The sequence below is a fragment of the Theropithecus gelada genome, chromosome 2 (genome assembly GCF_003255815.1).
Source record: "Theropithecus gelada isolate Dixy chromosome 2, Tgel_1.0, whole genome shotgun sequence".
Taxonomy (NCBI): domain Eukaryota; kingdom Metazoa; phylum Chordata; class Mammalia; order Primates; family Cercopithecidae; genus Theropithecus; species Theropithecus gelada.
Window position 1 is genome coordinate 104,880,894 of NC_037669.1, and position 18,606 is coordinate 104,899,499.

The window sequence follows — 18,606 nt, forward strand, 5'->3', positions numbered from 1 at the left end:
AAAAAAAAAAAAAAAAAAGAAAAAGAAAGAAAGAAAAGAACAGCTTTAGGCCGGGCGCGGTGGCTCAAGCCTGTAATCCCAGCACTTTGGGAGGCCGAGACGGGCGGATCACGAGGTCAGGAGATCGAGACCATCCTGGCTAACACGGTGAAACCCCATCTCTACTAAAAATACAAAAAAACTAGCCGGGCGAGGTGGCGGCGCCTGTAGTCCCAGCTACTCGGGAGGCTGAGGCAGGAGAATGGCGGGAACCCGGGAGGTGGAGCTTGCAGTGAGCCGAGATTGCGCCACTCACTCCAGCCTGGGTGACAGAGCGAGACTCCGTCTCGAAAAAAAAAAAAGAAAAAAAAGAAAAGAACAGCTTTGAGTTTCCCCCACATTTTAACCAAATTTAAAAGTACAGACTAGTGATTGTTTTAAAGGAGTGAGGCACCTAAGCCTTTTTACTCATTCACTAATTCTAAAGCACAAAACCCTTCTGGCCCCAAACACACAGACTGTTTGACAGCTGTTTTAGAAGAAAACAGCTGCTGTTTCTTGCTGCAAGGACAGTACTTGCAGTCAAAACGGCTTTGGGCAAGCTATGAATCTCACTTCCTTTAACTGCACTTAATGTCTGCAGATGACACTTGGGAGGGTGCTTTGTAAACAGTGAACCACAACAAAGACAGTATTCCTTCAATGTTAGTGTTCAGCCTAAGAGCGGCAAAGCCCCATTTGTTATCAGCAACCAGCTTGGCCTCTGACAAGAATGTCAAAGACTCTGCCATCACCGGCCGCTCCGAAGACGACCAGCTCCTCCTTCATCAGGAGCTGCCTCCCCACAGCCCGGCGGGAGCGACTACGTCACTAGGATCCCGGCGACCTGCTTCGGGTGAGCCTGGCTGAATCAAAGCTATCACGGCCGAGGAGCCTGCTGTGGGGGAGGGGGTAAGGCCAGGCCGGCGCTCAGCCCCCTCTGGTCTCACCTGTCTGAGCGCCGCCTCTTCAGGAGGGCCCGGGCAGGGGGCACCGACCGGTCGCAGAAACGGAAAATGGTGCCGAGAATCCTAACCAGCCATCTGTACATACCAGGCCCGAGCAGCAGCGGCGGCCGACACACCCCGAGACGCAAACCCCAGAGCTGTCGCCGCCGCTGCCGCCTTCGCCGTCTCAGCCACCACCGCCAGAGTTCGGTCGCTGATTTGTGACGCGGTTGAAGGGCCCACAGATACAGCGTCCCCAGGGCTACCAGAGGCCCCCGCCCGCCACCACTCCTGACGTCACCTCCTCCCGCCCGACCGGAAAGCTCCATTCTCAATCTGCGCACGCGCAACCTAGCACCGCTCCCTATTTCCGAGCCCAGCAACAAGAGTAATTGTGGGACGGTCCTGGCCCAATCGCTGACGAGATCGAAAGGGCTGTCGGCAGGGTTTTCTCTTCGGCTGAGCCAATCCCGAGCCGGCCCGTGGGACAAGGCCCACAGGCCACACGTGAGGCTGCTCCACTCCGGAGGAGGCGTTCCAGGGTCCCAGAGGAGAATAGGGGCTCAGTGTTTGCTGAGTGCACACGTAAAGGTAGCTCAGGTTAATTAACACACAAATACCGTTTTAGGCGCCCTTTATTTTGCACTTACCTTTTGCCTCGTACTTTTCATGCATTGTAACCTTAATATGCCCAGCAACGGCATATGACAGTCTTATGCCAATTTTATAAGTCAAGGAAATTGAGTCATAGAGCGATTAAGTTATTTGCCTAAGATCACAAAACTAGCTAGAGATGCAGCTGGAACTTGAACCCGGGGTCTGTGTACCAGCGCCAGTCCCTTGCCCTTGAGGTCAGTCTACTTGGAGACGTGTACATAGATAATTACAAGTTACAATACACTGTAAGTGGTTACTGTGATAAAGGTGTGTGCAGAGTGCAGTGGGAGCCAGAGAAAGGAAAACCACACACTGAGGGCTAGAAGGAAAGGACAGATGTCCTCAAGAAAGGCTTCACAGAAATTTAAGGATGAAACCTGCGGCCCACTAATGTCTCCTACCCTGCGCTAGTAAGTAATGAGTCTCGTTACCCTCCCTCTATAATTCCAACGTCACATTTCTAGTTAATTGTCAACTATAGGCTGGGCGCGGTGGCTCCTGCCCTTAATCCCAGCACTTTGGGATGCTGAGGTGGGCAGATCGCTTGAGCCTAGGAGTTTGAGACCAGTCTGTGCAACATAGTAAAACCCCGTCTTTACAAAAAATACAAAAATTAGCCAGGTGTGGTGGCATGCACCTGTAGTCCCAGCTACTTGTAGGCTGAGGTGAGACGATTGCTTGAGCCCAGGAGGTTGAGGCGGCACTGACTCGTGATCATACCACTGCACTCCAGCCAGGGTGACAGAGTGGGACTCTGACGCACCCCATCAAAAAATTACCAACTGAAAACAAATCCCACCCTACTTAGTGACAGAAAATTCAGTCCCCTCTTCCAAACAATCCTGAGAATCCTCAAAGGTTTTCATGCCCCACAAATCCATTCCTGACTAACTTGTTTCCTACTCGTGATTCAGTTAAGGCCAGAGTTTTACACTTGCTTGAACTTCAACCCTGGCATTCCCCAGTTCAGCCTCTTCCTTTCCTCAATAGACAGCATTCCAGGCCGGGTGTGGTGGGCTCATGCCTGTAATCCCAGCATTTTGGGACTCCAAGGCAGGCGGATCACTTGAGGTCAGGAGTTCAAGACCAGCCTGGCCAACATGGTGAGACGCCCCCCCCCCCATCTCTACTAAAAAAGAAAAATACAAAAATTAGCCAGACATGGTGGTACACTCCTGTAATCCCAGCTACTTGTAAGGCTGAGACAGGAGAATTGCTTGAACCTGGGAGGTGGAGGTTGCAGTGAGCAGAGATCACATCACTGCGCTCTAGCCTAGGCAACAGAGCAAGACTCTGTCTCAAAAAAAAAAAAAAAAAAAAATTCCAGAATTCTGCTGCAAGCCACCACCTAGAGCTTCAGAATCACCAGTCACACACCTGCAGCTACCACCACTCTGGCCTGGGGGCTGGGGTCATATCCTAGAGGATGGAAGCAAATCTTAAGTGTGGACACAGCCCCCTCCCTTATTCCCCTAAGCATAGCAAACACCAACCAGGCTGTTGCTGAAAGTTTGGGGCATTACAAAGCTGAGAAGACTTAGAAGTGGCTATTAGATTATGCAGCATCTATAGTCCCTGGCCTGTCTCGCAAAGGAATTCTCTTCACCTCAAGGCCATCCCTTTACTTTTTTTTTTTTTTTTGAGACTGAGTCTGGCTCTGTCGCCCAGGCTGGAGTGCAGTGGCCGGATCTCAGCTCACTGCAAGCTCCGCCTCCTGGGTTTACGCCATTCTCCTGCCTCAGCCTCCGGAGTAGCTGGGACCACAGGCGCCCGCCACCTCGCCCGGCTAGTTTTTTGTATTTTTTTAGTAGAGACGGGGTTTCACCATGTTAGCCAGGATGGTCTCGATCTCCTGACCTTGTGATCCGCCCGTCTCAGCCTCCCAAAGTGCTGGGATTACAGGCTTGAGCCACCGCGCCTGGCCATCCCTTTACTCTTAACACCTTTGGCAAGCTGTCAACAGAAGGGACTTTTCCCTCTACCTCTACCCCGACATATTTCAGGCTGGACTCCCCGTAAATGTAATCAGAGTCAGGACTCCTATTAACAAAAGACAACCATTGGCATTATTGTGCAGAGCAGTTCAGTTACGTCTGTCCCTTCCACTCACTATGAGTGTTGGGCTTTGCCTTTGCCAAACCAAGAAGCCCGCTCAAGTACTAGGAGAGGATTCTCCCAAATAAAAGAGCAGTCTTCATTTAAACACAAATCATACGTCCTAAGAGAACAATTTTTTTCCAAGTTAAAAAAAAAAACACATAAATCAGAAAACTACAAGCTGCTGCCGGGCACGGTGGCTCACACCTGTAATGCCAGCACTTTGGGAGGCTGAGGCAGGCGGATCATGAGGTCAAGAGATCGAGACCGTCCTGGCCAACATGGTGAAACCCTGTCTCCACTAAAAATTAACTGGGCAAGGTTGCGCGTGCCTGTAATCCCAGCTACTCTGGAGGCTGAGGCAGGAGAATTGCTTGAACCCGGAGGCGGAGGTTGCGGTGAGCCGAGATCACACCACTGCACTCCAGCCTGGCGACAGAGTGAGACTGTCTCAAACAAAACAAAACAAAACAAAACAAACAAACAAAAACTACAAGCTGCTTTTGAATAGCAACCTATTCCAGGTCTGGCCACTGAGATTTAAGAAATATTGTGGTAGGCTGGGTGTGGTGACTCATGCCTGTAATCCCAGCACTTCGGGAGGTCCCGGCCGAATGATCACTTGAGCCAGGGAATTTGAGACCAGCCTGGGCAACACAGGGAGACCCTGTCTTTAAAAAAAATTTATTTTTAATTAGCCAAGAGTGGTGGCATGTGCCTGTAGTCCCAGCTACTTGAGAGACTGAGGTGGGAGGTCAAGGCTGCAGTGAGCTGTGATTTCACCACTGCACTCCAGCCTAAGTGACAGACTGTGATTTATAATCTCAAAAAAAAAAAAAAAAGAAAAAGAAAAAAATATATTGGGGTCACACTTGATAGCCCTGAGGTGCAACACAACAACACATTTTTTTTTTTTCCTTTTCCTGCCTCATAAATAGCACCCTTACAAACTCAATACTGAAACACAGGCCATCTGCCAGGAAGAGTGAGAAGGCTTCAGAATTACAGATCTCAGTCAGAATCCCAGGGCCCCAACAGCAAACAATAACTCAAGAAATGAACGTGGCAATCCTCAGCCTCCCACCATGCATGCTCCCTCCATATCCCCTTAGTTACCCTCTAGAAGGAAGAAAAGGAGACGCATCCTTATACTCGCTCCCACCTGGGACTTGTCTGCCGATTGGTGCCTTCGCTGTCCTGTGGTCCACAGTAGAGACATGGGTGACTGTCCAGCCACTGGCCAAGTGGGATTATCCTTAACCCCAACCCCACCACTGCCACAGCCTTGCCAGGACCCAGCAGCTCTTTACTGGAAGGCCATAGGAGAATCCCAAGGCCATATGGAGTAACAAGGACATTGAGATATCTGCCCTTGGCTTGGATAATTTTCAGCTTTGTACTGCAAGAGGGGCACAACCTCATTGCTTAAGCTTTTGTAGGTGTTCCAACCAGATGCCACAGTTCTCCAAGAAGATGCTTATCCCCTTCCAGCTGAGAGCAGCTCCTTGAAGTCTTTTCAGGGCCCCACCCCCTTCTTCCTCCAAACCTACCTCCCCTCCAAACCATTCTTTAGTCTTGCAAATTTCCCCTTTTAAAGCATTCAAAGAACGTTAACGAATTTCTTCTCAACTTTGTTTTTCCTGACCCCTGGACAGAAAAGAATTCTAGGCCATCTGTGGGAAGGGGTAAGGGCGCCTAGAGGAGGTCGTGTTGGCTTAGGCCTAATGTGCCTAAAATCCAACATAATTCACCACTCTGAAGAGTAATTTCTTTCTAGGTACCAACTGTTCTGGTACTTAAGAAAAACGTGTCCTCCTAATACTAAGTGACAGAGTGAGATTTATAGTCTCAAAAAAAGAAAAAGAAAAAGAAAAAAATATATTGGGGTCACACTTGATAGCCCTCCAGTGCAACACGACAACACATGAAGACTTTGATCTTATTCAATCTGTGCAATAATAACCTGGGCCATACTATACCAAAGGTGAGTACACCCCTTTTGTGTCATAAATTTCATCATAAAACTGGCCAACATTGACTGCAAATGGCCCAGCCCACCTCCTATGGAGACATAGCGCCACACCTTACCTAAGCCTGCGTCCTGATCTATAAAATGGAGTTAATAAAACCTGCCTCTCAGATCTATGGATAGTTAAATGTGTTTGTGAGCCAGGTGCGGTGACTCAGGCCTGTAATCCCAGCAGTTTGGGAGGCTGAGGTGGGCAGATCACTTGAGGTCAGGAGTTCCAGACCAGCCTGAGCAACATGGTGAAGCTCCGTCTCTACTAAAAATACAAAAATTTAGCCGGGCGTGGTGGTGGGTGCCTGTAATCCTGCCTACTCAGAAGGCTGAGGCATGAGAATCGCTTGTACCCGGGAGGCTGATATTGCAGTGAGCCGAGATCACACCACTACATTCCAGACTGGGCGACAGAGGGAGACTGTCTCAAAAAAAAAAAAGAAAAGAAAAGATGATTGTGGCATTGTGGCTCACACCTGTAATCCCAGCACTTTGGGACACTGAGGAGGGTGGATCACGAGGTCAGTAGTTTGAGACCAGGCTGGCCAATATGGTGAAACCCCATCTCTACTAAAAAAATACAAAAATTAGCCAGGCGTGGTGACGTACGCCTATAGTCCCAGCTACTCGGGAGGCTGAGGCAGGAGAATCACTTGAACCCGGGAGACGGAGGTTGCAGTGAGCCGAGATCGTGCCACTGCACTCCAGCCTGGGTGTCAGAGCAAGACTCCCTCTCAAAAAAAAAAAAAAAAAAAAAAAAAAGGAAAAGGAAGAAAAGGAAAAGTGTTTATATACACGAAGGGCCTAGTCAGTGCCCAGCACAGCTAGCTGATGCTTAACATTTCTCTTGCCTCTCCTTCCTTTTCATATCTAATAAATCTGAACTTGCCTGGTCTGTATCATTCCTCTTTCCAAACCTATCAGAACTACAGTCCTTCTTTTTTTTTTTGAGACAGAGTCTCCCTCTGTTGCCCAGGCTGAGCAGTGGTGCTATTACAGGTGCCTGCCACCACATCCGGCTAATTTTGTATTTTTTGTAGAGACGGAGTTTCACCATGTTGGACATGCTGGTCATGAACTCCTGGCCTCAAGTGGTCCACCCACCTCAGCCTCCCAAAGTGCTGAGATTACAGGTGTGAGCCACCTACCGCACCTGGCCCAGAACTACAGTCCTTTATAGGGGCTGATCATTTCTCACAGGGTTGCAATAGACATTTCTGCTTCTGCCTTTCATCTTGTTAACTTATGCTGTTTGCAGGATGATCTCTCTTGTTGTCTTTTGTCTTTTGTTCTTCTGTTGTTGTTAAGGAACTAAATTTTATACTCTTATTTATTAAGAAAGGTAAATTTATAAATTAAGTTTCTATCTTTTTCTGTTACCAAATGACTAAAAATGGTCATTGATTTTCACCAAATTTGGGAGGTTTGTTTGGGGTGGTCTGACTTAAAATATAGAGCATATGGCAACCTTTAAACAATTTTTTTTCTTCTTTTGAGACAGGGTCTTGCTCTGTCACCTAGGTTAGAGTGCAGTGGAGCGATCTTGGCTTACTGCATCCTTGACTTCCCCGGGCTGGAGCCATCCTTCCTCCTCAGTCTCCCAAGTAGCTGAAGTAGTTAGGACTAAAGGCACCCTCGCCACCATGCCCTGCTAATTTTTGTATATTTAGTAAAGACGGGGTTTTGCCACGTTGCCCAGGCTGGTCTGGAACTTCTGAGCTCAGCCCATCTGCCCACATCGGCCTCCCAAAATGCTGGGATTACAGGTGTGAGCCAGTGTGCCTGGCCAACCCTAAAATTAACTTTGGATGGCCCTGGGGAGAGCCTAGAAAAGAGAGACAGTTATCTCTGGAAGCAGCCGCAATTTAGGAGCAGCCAGAAGACAGGGATTCCTTAAAGTGAGAAATGCCGTGCAGAGTGAAAGAGCATGAACCCCTTAAATGGTTCATGAAGGTTCTAAATGATGGCCCAAGAAACGTCATAAGGATCAACCTTCCAAATTATGGAAATTTTCCGTAGACTTGCTTCTCATGTGGAGAGACAGCCCTTCATGCATGCCACAGGAAACAATTGTCTAACAAAGGCTCCCAGTTTCATGACCAAAGCTCGGGAAGCCAGTTAAGTAAAAATAACAACAGAAATCTGGCCCTAAAAATAATATTTTAAAATAACAGTTCAAGATCCAAGTACATTTAAAATATGTGGCACCAATGGAAAATTATGTAAATATTGAACACTTCCCTCAAATTTTTATTTATTTATTTATTTATTTAAACTTTTTCAGGCTGGGCGTGGTGGCTCACATCTGCAATCCCAGCACTTTGAGAGGCCAAGGTGGGAGGATCACTTGAGGTCAGGAGTTCAAGACCTTATTTATTTAGAAATGGCCAACATGATGAAACCCCATCTCTACCAAAAATATAAAAATTAACCGGGCGTGGTGGTGCGTGCCTGTAATCCCAGCTACTTGGGAGGCTGAGGCAGGAGAACTGCTTGAACCTGGGAGGCGGAAGTTGTGATGAGCCAAAATTGCATCACTGCACTCCAGCCTGGGTGGCACTCCAGCCTGGGTGACAGAGTGAGACTCCACCTCAAAATAAAAATTATGGCTGGGTGCGGTGGCTCACGCCTATAACCCTAGCACTTTGGGAGGCTGAGGCGGGTGGGTCACCTGAGGTTAGAAGCTCAATACTAGCTTGACCAACATGGTGAAACCCAGTCTCTACTAAAAATACAAACATTAGCAGCCGGGCGCAGTGACTCACACCTATAATCCCAGCACTCTGGAAGGGCGAGGAAGGTGGATCACCTGACCTCAGGAGTTCAAGACCACCCTGGGCAATATGGTGAAACCCATCTCTACTAAAATACAAAAAGAAAAATTAGCCAGGCATGGTGGTACACACCTGTAGTCCCAGCTACTCAGGAGGCTGCGGCACGAGAATCACTTGAGCCACGGAAGCGGAGGTTGCAGTGACCTGAGATTGTGCCACTGCACTCCAGCCTGGGCTCCAGAGTGAGACTCTGTATCAAAAAAAAAAAAAAAAATTAGCTGGGCATGGTGGTTCGGGCCTGTAGTCCCAGCTACTGGGGAGGCTGAGGTGGGAGGATCACTTGAACCTGGGAGGCAGAGGTTGCAGCAAACCGAGATGGTGCCACTGCACTCCAGCCTGGGTGACAGAGTGAGACCCTGTCTCAAAACAAAAACAAAACCAAACAAATTACAAAACCAAAAAAAACTTTTCAGTGGGATGCATTAAATTAAAAAAAATAACTTTTAGTAGGCCAGATGTGGTGGCTCACGCCTGTAATTCCAACATTTTGGGAGGTGAAGGCAGGAGGACTGCTTGAGCCCAGGAGTTCAAGACCAGCCTGGACAACATTGTGAGACCCCCTCTCTACTTTAAAATTTTAGGCCAGGCATGGTGGCTCACACTTGTAATTCCAGCACTTTGGGAGGCCGAGGCAGGAGGATCACCTGAGGTCAGGAGTTCAAGAACAGCCTGGCCAACATGGTGAAAATCCGTCTCCACTGAAATTACAAAAAATTAGCTGGGCATGGTGGCGGGCACCTGTAATCCTAGTTACTTGGGAGGCTGAGGCAGGAGAATCACTTGAACCCAGGAGGCGGAGGTTGTGGTGAGCAGAGATTGTGCCATTGCACTCCAGCCTGGGAGACAGAGCAAGACTTCGTCTCAAAAAAAAAAAAAAAAATTTAAAAAGAGTTTTCAGTAAGAAAAGGCATTTTGTCTCTGTCTTACTAGTGCGTATACTGGTCTTGTTAGAGCCATCTCTCCTTGAAATGTTCTGTGCAGTGCTCTGAAAACAAGCAGTAACTGACAGGGTGGACTTGAATTGATCGTATTTGATACATTGTCTGTAAAGAAGTCATGGTAGCTCTGTGCCATGAACAATACTTTGTAAGTAGATTTTAATCTTTTTTTTTCTTTGAGAAATAGTTTGCTCCTGCTGCCCAGGCTGGAGTGCAATGGCAGGATCTCGGCTCACTGCAACCTCCGCCTCCTGGGTTTAAGCGATTCTCCTGCCTCAGCCTCCGGAGTAGCTGAAATTACAGGCATGTGCCACCCAGCCTGGCTGATTTTTTTTTTTTTTTGAGACGGAGTTTCGCTCTTGTTGCCCCAGGCTGTAGTGCAATGGCACCATCTTGGCTCACCACAACCTCCGCCCCTCCAGGGTTCAAGTGATTCTCCTGCCTCAGCCTCCCGAGTAGCTGGGATTACAGGCATGCGCCACCAGGCCCAGCTAATTTTGTATTTTTAGTAGAGATGGGGTTTCTCCATGTTGGTCAGGCTGGTCACGAACTCCCAGCCTTAGGTGATCCTCCCACCTCGGCCTCCCAAAATGCTGGGATTACAGGTGTGAGCCACCGTGCCCGGCCTAATTTTGTATTTTTAATAGAGACGGGGTTTCTCTATGTTGGTCAGGCTGGTCTCGAAATCCCAGCCTCAGGTGATCCGTCCGCCTTGGCCTCCCAAAGTATTGGGATTACAGGCGTGAGCCACCACGCCCATCTGATCTTTTTTTTTTTTTTTTTTTTGAGAGGAAGTCTCGTTCTGTCGCCCAGGCTAGAGTGCAATGGCATGATCTCAGCTCACTGCAACCTCTGCCTCCCAGGTTCAAATGATTCTCCTGTCTCAGCCTCCCTAGTAGCTGGGATTACAGGTGTACACCACCACAGCCAGCTAATTTTTGTATTTTTAGTAGAGATGGGGTTTCACCATGTTGGCCAGGCTGGTCTTGAACTCCTGACCTCAAGTGATCCATCCGCCTCGGCCTCCCAAAGTGCTGGGATTATAGGCGTGAGCCACCACGTCGGGTCAGATTTTAATCTTAAATAGATTTTTCCTTCTTTTTTTTTTTTTTTTTTTTTTGAGACAGTCTCCCTCTGTTGCTCAGGCTGGAGTACAGTGGCGCCATGTGGGCTCACTTCAACCTCTGCCTGCTGGGTTCAAGCAATTCTCTTGCCTCAGCGCCCCCTAGTGGCTGGGATTACAGGCACGCGCCACCACGCTCGGCTAATTTTTGTATTTTTAGTAGAGACGAGGTTTCACCATGTTGGCCAAGCTGGTCTTGAACTCTTGACTTCAGGTGATCCACCCACCTCGACCTCTCGAAGTGCTGGGATTACAGGCGTGAGGCACCATGCCCAGCCTTTCCTTCTTGTGTTGTAATAAATGACCAACTTTTTTTGTGTATATCAATGTTAATAAGTTAACATACAGATATGTTATATTTGATATTATGTAGTATAGTATATATTATGTAATATATTATATTCATTTGTATTATTATATAATAAAACATATTAACTTATAAATGAGTTAACAAGAAGATAGTCAGGTTCCTACCACCCTGAAGGTAAAATCCAGTATCTTAAGCAAGGCTATGAAGTTCTTCACAGACTATCTTCAAATTACTTTATCATTTCCCTATTCATACACACCAAACCCTTAAGCTGCACTTCTTTATTTCTTTTTTTTTTTTTTTTTTTTGAGACGGAGTCTCACTCTGTCACCCAGGCTGGAGTGCAGTGGCACGATCTCGGCTCACTGCAAGCTCCGCTTCCCGGGTTCACGCCATTCTCCTGCCTCAGCCTCCCCAGCAGCTGGGACTACAGGCACCTGCCACCACACCTGGCTTTTTTTTGTATTTTTGTAGAGACGGGTTTCACTGTGTTAGCCAGGATGGTCTCGATCTCCTGACCTCGTGATATGCCCGCCTTGGCCTCCCAAAGTGCTAGGATTACAGGCATGAGCCACCGCGCCCGGCCAGCTGCACTTCTTTCATGACTTCATGTCTCCTGGTCTTTTCATTTTGCCTGGAACGCCCTTCCCCCACTTTCTGTACCTCATGAACACTTACCTAGTTTTTGGAACCCAGCCCAAGGGCACCTCCTCCGTGAGACTTTTACAATGCTTACGGTGTCTGGGATTCCCCATATCTCATTGCTTTCCCATCTGTTCTCCTATAGGATTTGTGTCCATGTCTCTATATATGATTTTTTTTTCTTTCTTTCTTTCTTTTTTTTTTTGTTAAGATAGGGTCTCACTCAGTTGTCCAGACTGGAATGCAGTGGCACAATCTTGGCTCACTGCAGCCTCCACCTCCCAGGTTCAAGCACTTCTCCTGCCTCAGCCTCTGGAGCAGCTGGGATCACAGGCACCTGCTTCCACGCCCGGCTAATTGTCGTGTTTTTAGTAGAGACAGGGTTTCACCATGTTGGCCAGGCTGATCTCAAACTCCTAACCTCAGGTGACCCACCTGCCTCGGTCTCCCAAAGTATTGGTGTAGAGCTTATAGCTTGCAGTGAACGCCAAGAATGAGTTCTCAGACAATTCCATCTGAGCAGGGCGGGGGCGGGGGCAGCTCTTCTAAGAGAGTCAACCTTAGCATCAGTCCGCCAAGTATTTATTGAAAGGGCTTGTTAAACCACAAACATCCACTAGGTGGCTTTTTTGAGGTCGGGTCGTGAGGCACCTGTGGCCTTGTAAAAACACTCAAACTGCATTCTCAGGAGGCTGTTTTCAGCGTTCCTTATCACACCACACACTCCACTCCTTGTCCTGTTTTCAGGGTCGAGTTTCATTCTCATGCACAAATAACATACACACAATTCCTCAATATTTTTCCATGCCCCGACCTCGAATGCCTTGTACATAAGCTTGAATATGTTGCCATGTGCCCCCCATATCTCCCCCTTTTTTAATTCTTAAAGCTTGCTGGTCATCTCATGCAAGGTAAGCTTCTATCATTCTTCCCTGGTCATAGATGCATCAGGTGGCAGTATAGGGCCTTCTGCAAATGCCTAGCAAACAGATACAAAAAAGAATAAATATAACAGCCATCATCCAAATGCATATATTTAAACCAGACAACCAAGTGTTCGGGTTTAACCATTGAAAGCCTCTTGTAATTGCTGAAGAGTACTTGTTTGTAATTGCTGCGACCATTCCTCAAGTTGTTTCTTTAATTCACACTCAAGAGTGGAAATTTGAGAACACAAATGGTGGTGATAAGCCCCTTGCAGATGTGCTTTCACTCTCTCCCAAGCATATTGGGAGCTATTATATGTCAGGGGTGTGATACAGAATGATATTGCCAATCACAATGTAAATGTTGACGGGTAATGAATGCCTGCTGTTGATTCCCCAGCTATAGAACAGCGGCTTCAAGAGCCTTCAGGTGAGACAGAATAGTTTTATCAATATTTACCTGTTCTTGAAATTCATGGGTTATATTATATACCATGTGGTTCACCACTGAGGCTGTGTGAATAGATTCTGTCAAAGAAACAGCTGCAGTAGCAGCAGTTGCTAATATAATAATAGCTGAGACTAAAAAGGCAATTAAAGTGGCCAGAAATCTTTTATTTTTTTCAAGTATGAGACAGTGCTTTTCTAAACAGCTGCAGGGTGGAATCTGCTTCCCAGCTCCGGGTTAAATTTACAGGTAGCCACAATTCCACACATCATTTTAAGATCATGACATAGGTTATATTCAACTGCGTAACATTTCGGTGAGACAAGCATGTAGCACACCAACTACTGGAAGAGACTTTAATACTATAAAAGGATTGATTCTGCTCTACGTTAGGAACACCTTACCCAAACAAAATTATATAAGGGTGCATAGTACAAATCAGGAGAGTGTCAGTAACATTATTATGCAAAGAGAGGGTATAGTTGCCACTGCTAGTAATATACTCACCATGTGAAAGAACCCGTTCAAAAAGGGAAATCCTAATCTCCAAATATGGGTATGAGCAGGGCTTAAAGCTTGTTTCCCTTTCAGTTGTAATACTGGTCCTGAAAGGCCACACTCTGACTAGGTAATAGAACTATTGGAGGGACTTCTAAATCCAATAGTCTGATTTGCAGACAGAAGATTACCATGGGGACCCCAATCAAATAAGGTGCCATTATCAAACAGAGGCCCTTGACACGGCGCAGGCTGTCTGTACGGTGACCACTGGACGGCCTCAAACTTATATCGCCAGTTCCTACTCGGATGGCATATAGGAAGATCAGGCACTTGTGAAGCTTCATTAGAGACCTCAGTAAGATTACTGGTAATAGTAGAAATAAAAGTCAAGTTTGCAAGCTTAGCATCCCTTTTAGGCTTATAGTAAAGATACTCCTGAGGGATGAGAGTAACACACTTATGTGCTATTGTGGAAAACAAAGAGGGGGATTACTAGACAATAAAATCAAGGAGTAATTAAATTTAATTCATCCAAAATTTTCAGTTAAGGGATAAGACAGGGGCATCCATCAGCCTCCTGTCCAATAAGTATCATTAGATGACAAAGGCAAGTCAGCATCCCACCATGTAATAACATTAAAAATGGGTGTGGTGGCTCACGCCTGTAATCCCAGCACTTTGGGAGGCTGAGGCAGGCGGATCATGACGTCAGGAGATGGAGACCATCCTGGCTAACATGGTGAAACCCCGTCTCTACTAAAACTACAAAAAAATTAGCTGGGCATGGTGGGGGGTGCCTGTAGTCCCAGCTACTTGGGAGGCTGAGGCAGGAGAATGTCGTGAACCCGGAGGCAGAGCTTGCAGTGAGCTGAGATCGCGCCACTGCACTCCAGCCTGGGCAACAGAGCAAGACTCTGTCTCAAACAAACAAACAAACAAAAAACCAGGGGGATCTAGAACATGACTCCAATAAACATGTTCTTGAGCTGATCCCAATTGGCAAAGGACAAGAATTACCAGCCACCCCAACATCCATGTCTGTCTTACTTTCTCAGAAGTTTCCCTAATTACCATCAGATACACAAGAAACCAATTCTCTGCAGTTGCAGGGCCTTCCACGTCTGCAAGCTGAATAGATGCCTGTTGATCCAGTTTCTTTAGCTGTCTCCAGGTAATGTCAGGTGCCTTCCGAGTCATCACCGTCATTGTCAGCTGGTCCTCCAACGACAGGTCCTGTTCTCGAGAAGAGAGTCCCATATTCCCCCTTTTTTGTTTATTAAGATATACTTTAAGAGTTTGATGAGCACATTTAACAATGGCCTGATTGGTTGAGTTATAAGGAATACCAGTTTTGCGTTGTATGTGCCAAAGTTGCAGTGCATATGCAAATTGAGCGCTAAGATGGCAAGGTCCATTATTAGTTTTTGTTTTTGTTTTGTTTTTTGGTGAGACGGAGATTCACTCTTGTTGCCCAGGCTGGAGTGCAATAGCGCCACCTCGGCTCACCACATCCTCCGCCTCCCAGGTTCAAGTGATTCTCCTGCCTCAGCCTCCCGAGTAGCTGGGATTACAGGCATGTGCCACCACACCTGGCTAATTTTGTATTTTTAGTAGAGATGGGGTTTCACTGTGTTGCCCAGGCTGATCTTGAACTCCTGACCTCAGGTGATCCACCCGCCTCGGCCTCCCAAAGTGCTGGAATTATAGGCCACTGCGCCCGGCCCATTATTAGTTTTTATAGTGTGTGGAAGGCTTAGAGTTATAATAGATTTAAACAAATGAGCAATTGCATCTTTGTTTTTTTCTCTGGTCTGGAGGGTGGCATGTATCAGGTCTGTATAAGTGCCCATGGTAACGTGGAGAAATTTGAAACATCCAAAGGGTGGATACTGAGTAACATCAGTTTGCCAGATAGCATTAGGTACCAGACCTCGTGGGTTGGCACCAAGGCCTAAGGAAAAGGGGGAAGGAGATGTAGCAGGATGAGCCGCAGACAAAACTCCTCAGACACCGGATTAAAGAAGGAAGAGGTTTTTTATTCGGCCGGGAGCATCGGCAGACTCGCGTCTTAAGAGCCAAGCTCCCTGAGAAAGAAATACTTGGCCTTTTTAAAGCCTTACAACTTTAAGGGGTCCACGTGAAAGGGTCGTGATAAATTGAGCAAGCGTGGGAAACGTGACGGGGGGCTACATGCATCAGCTAACAGAACAAAAAGTTTTACAACGCTTTTTTCATACAGTGTCTGGAATTTACAGATAACACAAGCAGTTTAGGCCAGGGGTTGATGTTATTATTACTACTTTGTTTAACTCCTAGGGCCGGGTGGTGGTGCCAAGGTTGTCTGGCTATTTATCTTACTTTTGTTTCTTTCTCTCTTTCCTCCTGTCTTGTGAACTAGGCAAGGTGGCGGGAGGAAGGCAGCAGGAGTAGTAGTGGTCTCCTTCCTTAGAGAATGCCGTCGGCAATCAGGCCAAGTTTTAATAATCATGCGAGCTTGAGTAAGTGTCAAATGAAACTTGTTTAAGACTGCGGACATTCTGATGAAAAAAAGCATGATCAGCTTGAGCTCGCAAAAAAGCAGGTGAATTTGCAAAGCACACGTATGGTCATACCAGAGCATCAGCTCGAGCGTTGCCTTCTGATAAGGGACCAGGTAACCCAGAATGAGAGCGAATATTATGTCTTGGTGAGGACAAGTTTGTAAGGCCAATATCTGGGCACCTAATTCCACCTGTTGCGTAGTTTTTAAAATGCTCCTGGATTTTGTGCTGCCAGTTCTGCATGGCATCTTGCCATATTACAGCTGCTTTTTCAGTTTTGGTTTTTTTTTTTTTGAGCCACCTGTAAAGACAGTGGTGGCATGAAGTAAAGGCTCAGAGACAACAATAGATACAAATTTAACAGGTACAGTTTGTAAAAAGTTCAGGAGCTTAGAGGCTGGTAAATGAAACCTGATATTACCAATAAAGTCAGCAATAAAGCATAGCTACTTGCCAATCAAGATCATAAGCTAAAAAAGTATGAAATTGTTCCTTGCTTAAAGGTAGGAAAACAATAGCAGGGTCATATCCTGACAGCCAGATGCAACACTGGCATCCCTTTATGAGAAGAGAAGCTATTAAATCTGTAGTCTTTTGTGTATGTTTAGGGGGATTATGAGACAGGTACATAACATATAAAATACAGAAATGGCAAAAGATAAAGCCAGCTGTTAAACTAAGGCATGATATTTTAAGTAATTTTCACTATATTTTGGCCCTTGAAAGTAATTAGAATGTGACTGCAAGTCGCCAGGATAATAAACCTGCATTGAGTTAACGTAAATGTGTAAAAAAAAAAAAAAAATACAAAAAAACTTTTTTTTTTTTGAGACGGAGTCTCGCGCTGTGTCACCCAGGCTGGAGTGCAGTGGCGCGATCTCGGCTCACTGCAAGCTCCGCCTCCCAGGTTCACGCCATTCTCCTGCCTCAGCCTCCGAGTAGCTGGGACTACAGGCGCCCGCCACCTCGCCCGGCTAGTTTTTTTTTGTATTTTTAGTAGAGACGGGGTTTCACCATGTTAGCCAGGATGGTCTCGATCTCCTGACCTCGTGATCCACCCGCCTCGGCCTCCCAAAGTGCTGGGATTACAGGCTTGAGCCACCGCGCCCGGCCCAAAAAAACTTTTAAAAATGTCCTTTGGTGTTGGCCATTTTCCTGCAACAGCCTTTAACTGGAATGTTTTAGAAGTGAGCTTGGGAAAGTAGGGTTGTGGCTGGTTTCTTTTTATTCGTTCTGGGCTCCTTAGGCAGCTTCTCTTTTTAATAGTCTGCCACTTGTTGCTGTCCTTATCCTGAGAGGAAGGAAGGAAGACTACAAGTGGCAGTAAGAGGTTAGAGAATGACCGGGTGGTAAAGTGCGTGTGTAAGCGGGAAGGCTGGAGGCAAGAGGGTAACAGGCTGGGAGAAAACCATTCCCCGTATCTTCTAGGCCACCGACGCCTGGAGCCAACCCTGTTAGGTAAGGTACTGAAAATATGCTGGGCTTTTTATTACTTTTACCACCCCCAAGCAGAGAGGCTCAGGGGAGGAGCAGACATGCAGCACAGGGTCTGCTTTGAAGTTTCTTTTTTTTTTTTTTTTTTTTTTGAGACGGAGTCTTGCTCTGTGCCCCAGGCTGGAGTGCAGTGGCGCCATCTCGGCTCACTGCAAGCTCCGCCCCCCCGGGTTCACGCCATTCTCCTGCCTCAGCCTCCCAAGTAGCTGGGACTACAGGCGCCCACCACCTCGCCCGGCTAATTTTCTTGTATTTTTAGTAGAGACGGGGTTTCACCATGTTAGCCAGGATGGTCTCGATCTCCTGACCTCGTGATCCGCCCGTCTCGGCCTCCCAAAGTGCTGGGATTACAGGCTTGAGCCACCGCGCCCGGCCCGGTGCTTTGAAGTTTCTTAGCCACAGTGTTTTTAAACATTTTATAAAAAAGCAAAACAAACATTCCTTACTGCTGTGTCTATCTTCTGAAGATGACAACAGGTGGCAGATCTCGTCCACCTTAGCCTAGTTAGCATTTAATATGGCTACAGGAGAGCGCCCCTTACTAGCGGGCTCCTCCCCCAGGGCTCTGTCCTCTAGGCTGCTCCACACTACTTTGCCCACCTTAGGCTAGTAAGGTCGGGGTGCACATGGACTGTTTCTTAGCCCTTTCCCTAGGGGGCCAGGGAAGACAAGGATTTGCTTGTCAACTGAGACACGTGAGGGGTGGCAGCGAAGGACAGAAGTAGGAAAAGCAGCAGCACAGCAAGCAGCAGGCCACTTCCTGGGCGCAGTTACTAAGGCACGTGACGGTGGTGAGGTGGATCCTCAGGACGGGGCTGGAGCCGCCTGCTCTGTGCTTTTTGGCCTCCCCTCTGTCACCACAAACCCAGAAAGGGGTAACCTGCCCAGACTGCCAGTGACCAAATGGGCACTCCCTGGCATCTTAGCAACTCTGCTGCCCCAGGCCTCTGTGGGCAGCAAGAAAGCTAGAGCTAGCTGGGATAAAACCCAGGAAGTAGCATGCAACTTCCCCTTATACTCCAGAAAAACAGAAAAAAGACAAGGCCAGAAAGGCTGATGCTGGAAGTAGGAAATGGGAACTTGCATGTTAGGAAGACAATCATAATCACCC

General features: G+C 47.2%; 1 protein-coding gene across 2 annotated transcripts in view; it reads right to left on the minus strand.

Annotated features, from left to right (window-relative positions):
* The window catches only part of SENP2 (SUMO specific peptidase 2), a 50,811-nt gene extending 45,840 nt beyond the window's left edge, over positions 1-4,971 (minus strand). The window contains exon 1 of one of the 2 annotated variants that reach the window (XM_025375000.1): positions 969-1,303. In XM_025375000.1, coding sequence (XP_025230785.1) covers positions 969-1,294 — 326 coding nt within the window. In that variant the 5' untranslated portion in view covers positions 1,295-1,303. Of the gene's footprint in view, positions 1-968; positions 1,304-4,881 lie in introns of those variants that run through there. The other variant, XM_025375001.1, reaches the window with a different exon arrangement.
* Positions 4,972-18,606: the final 13,635 nt, after the last annotated feature.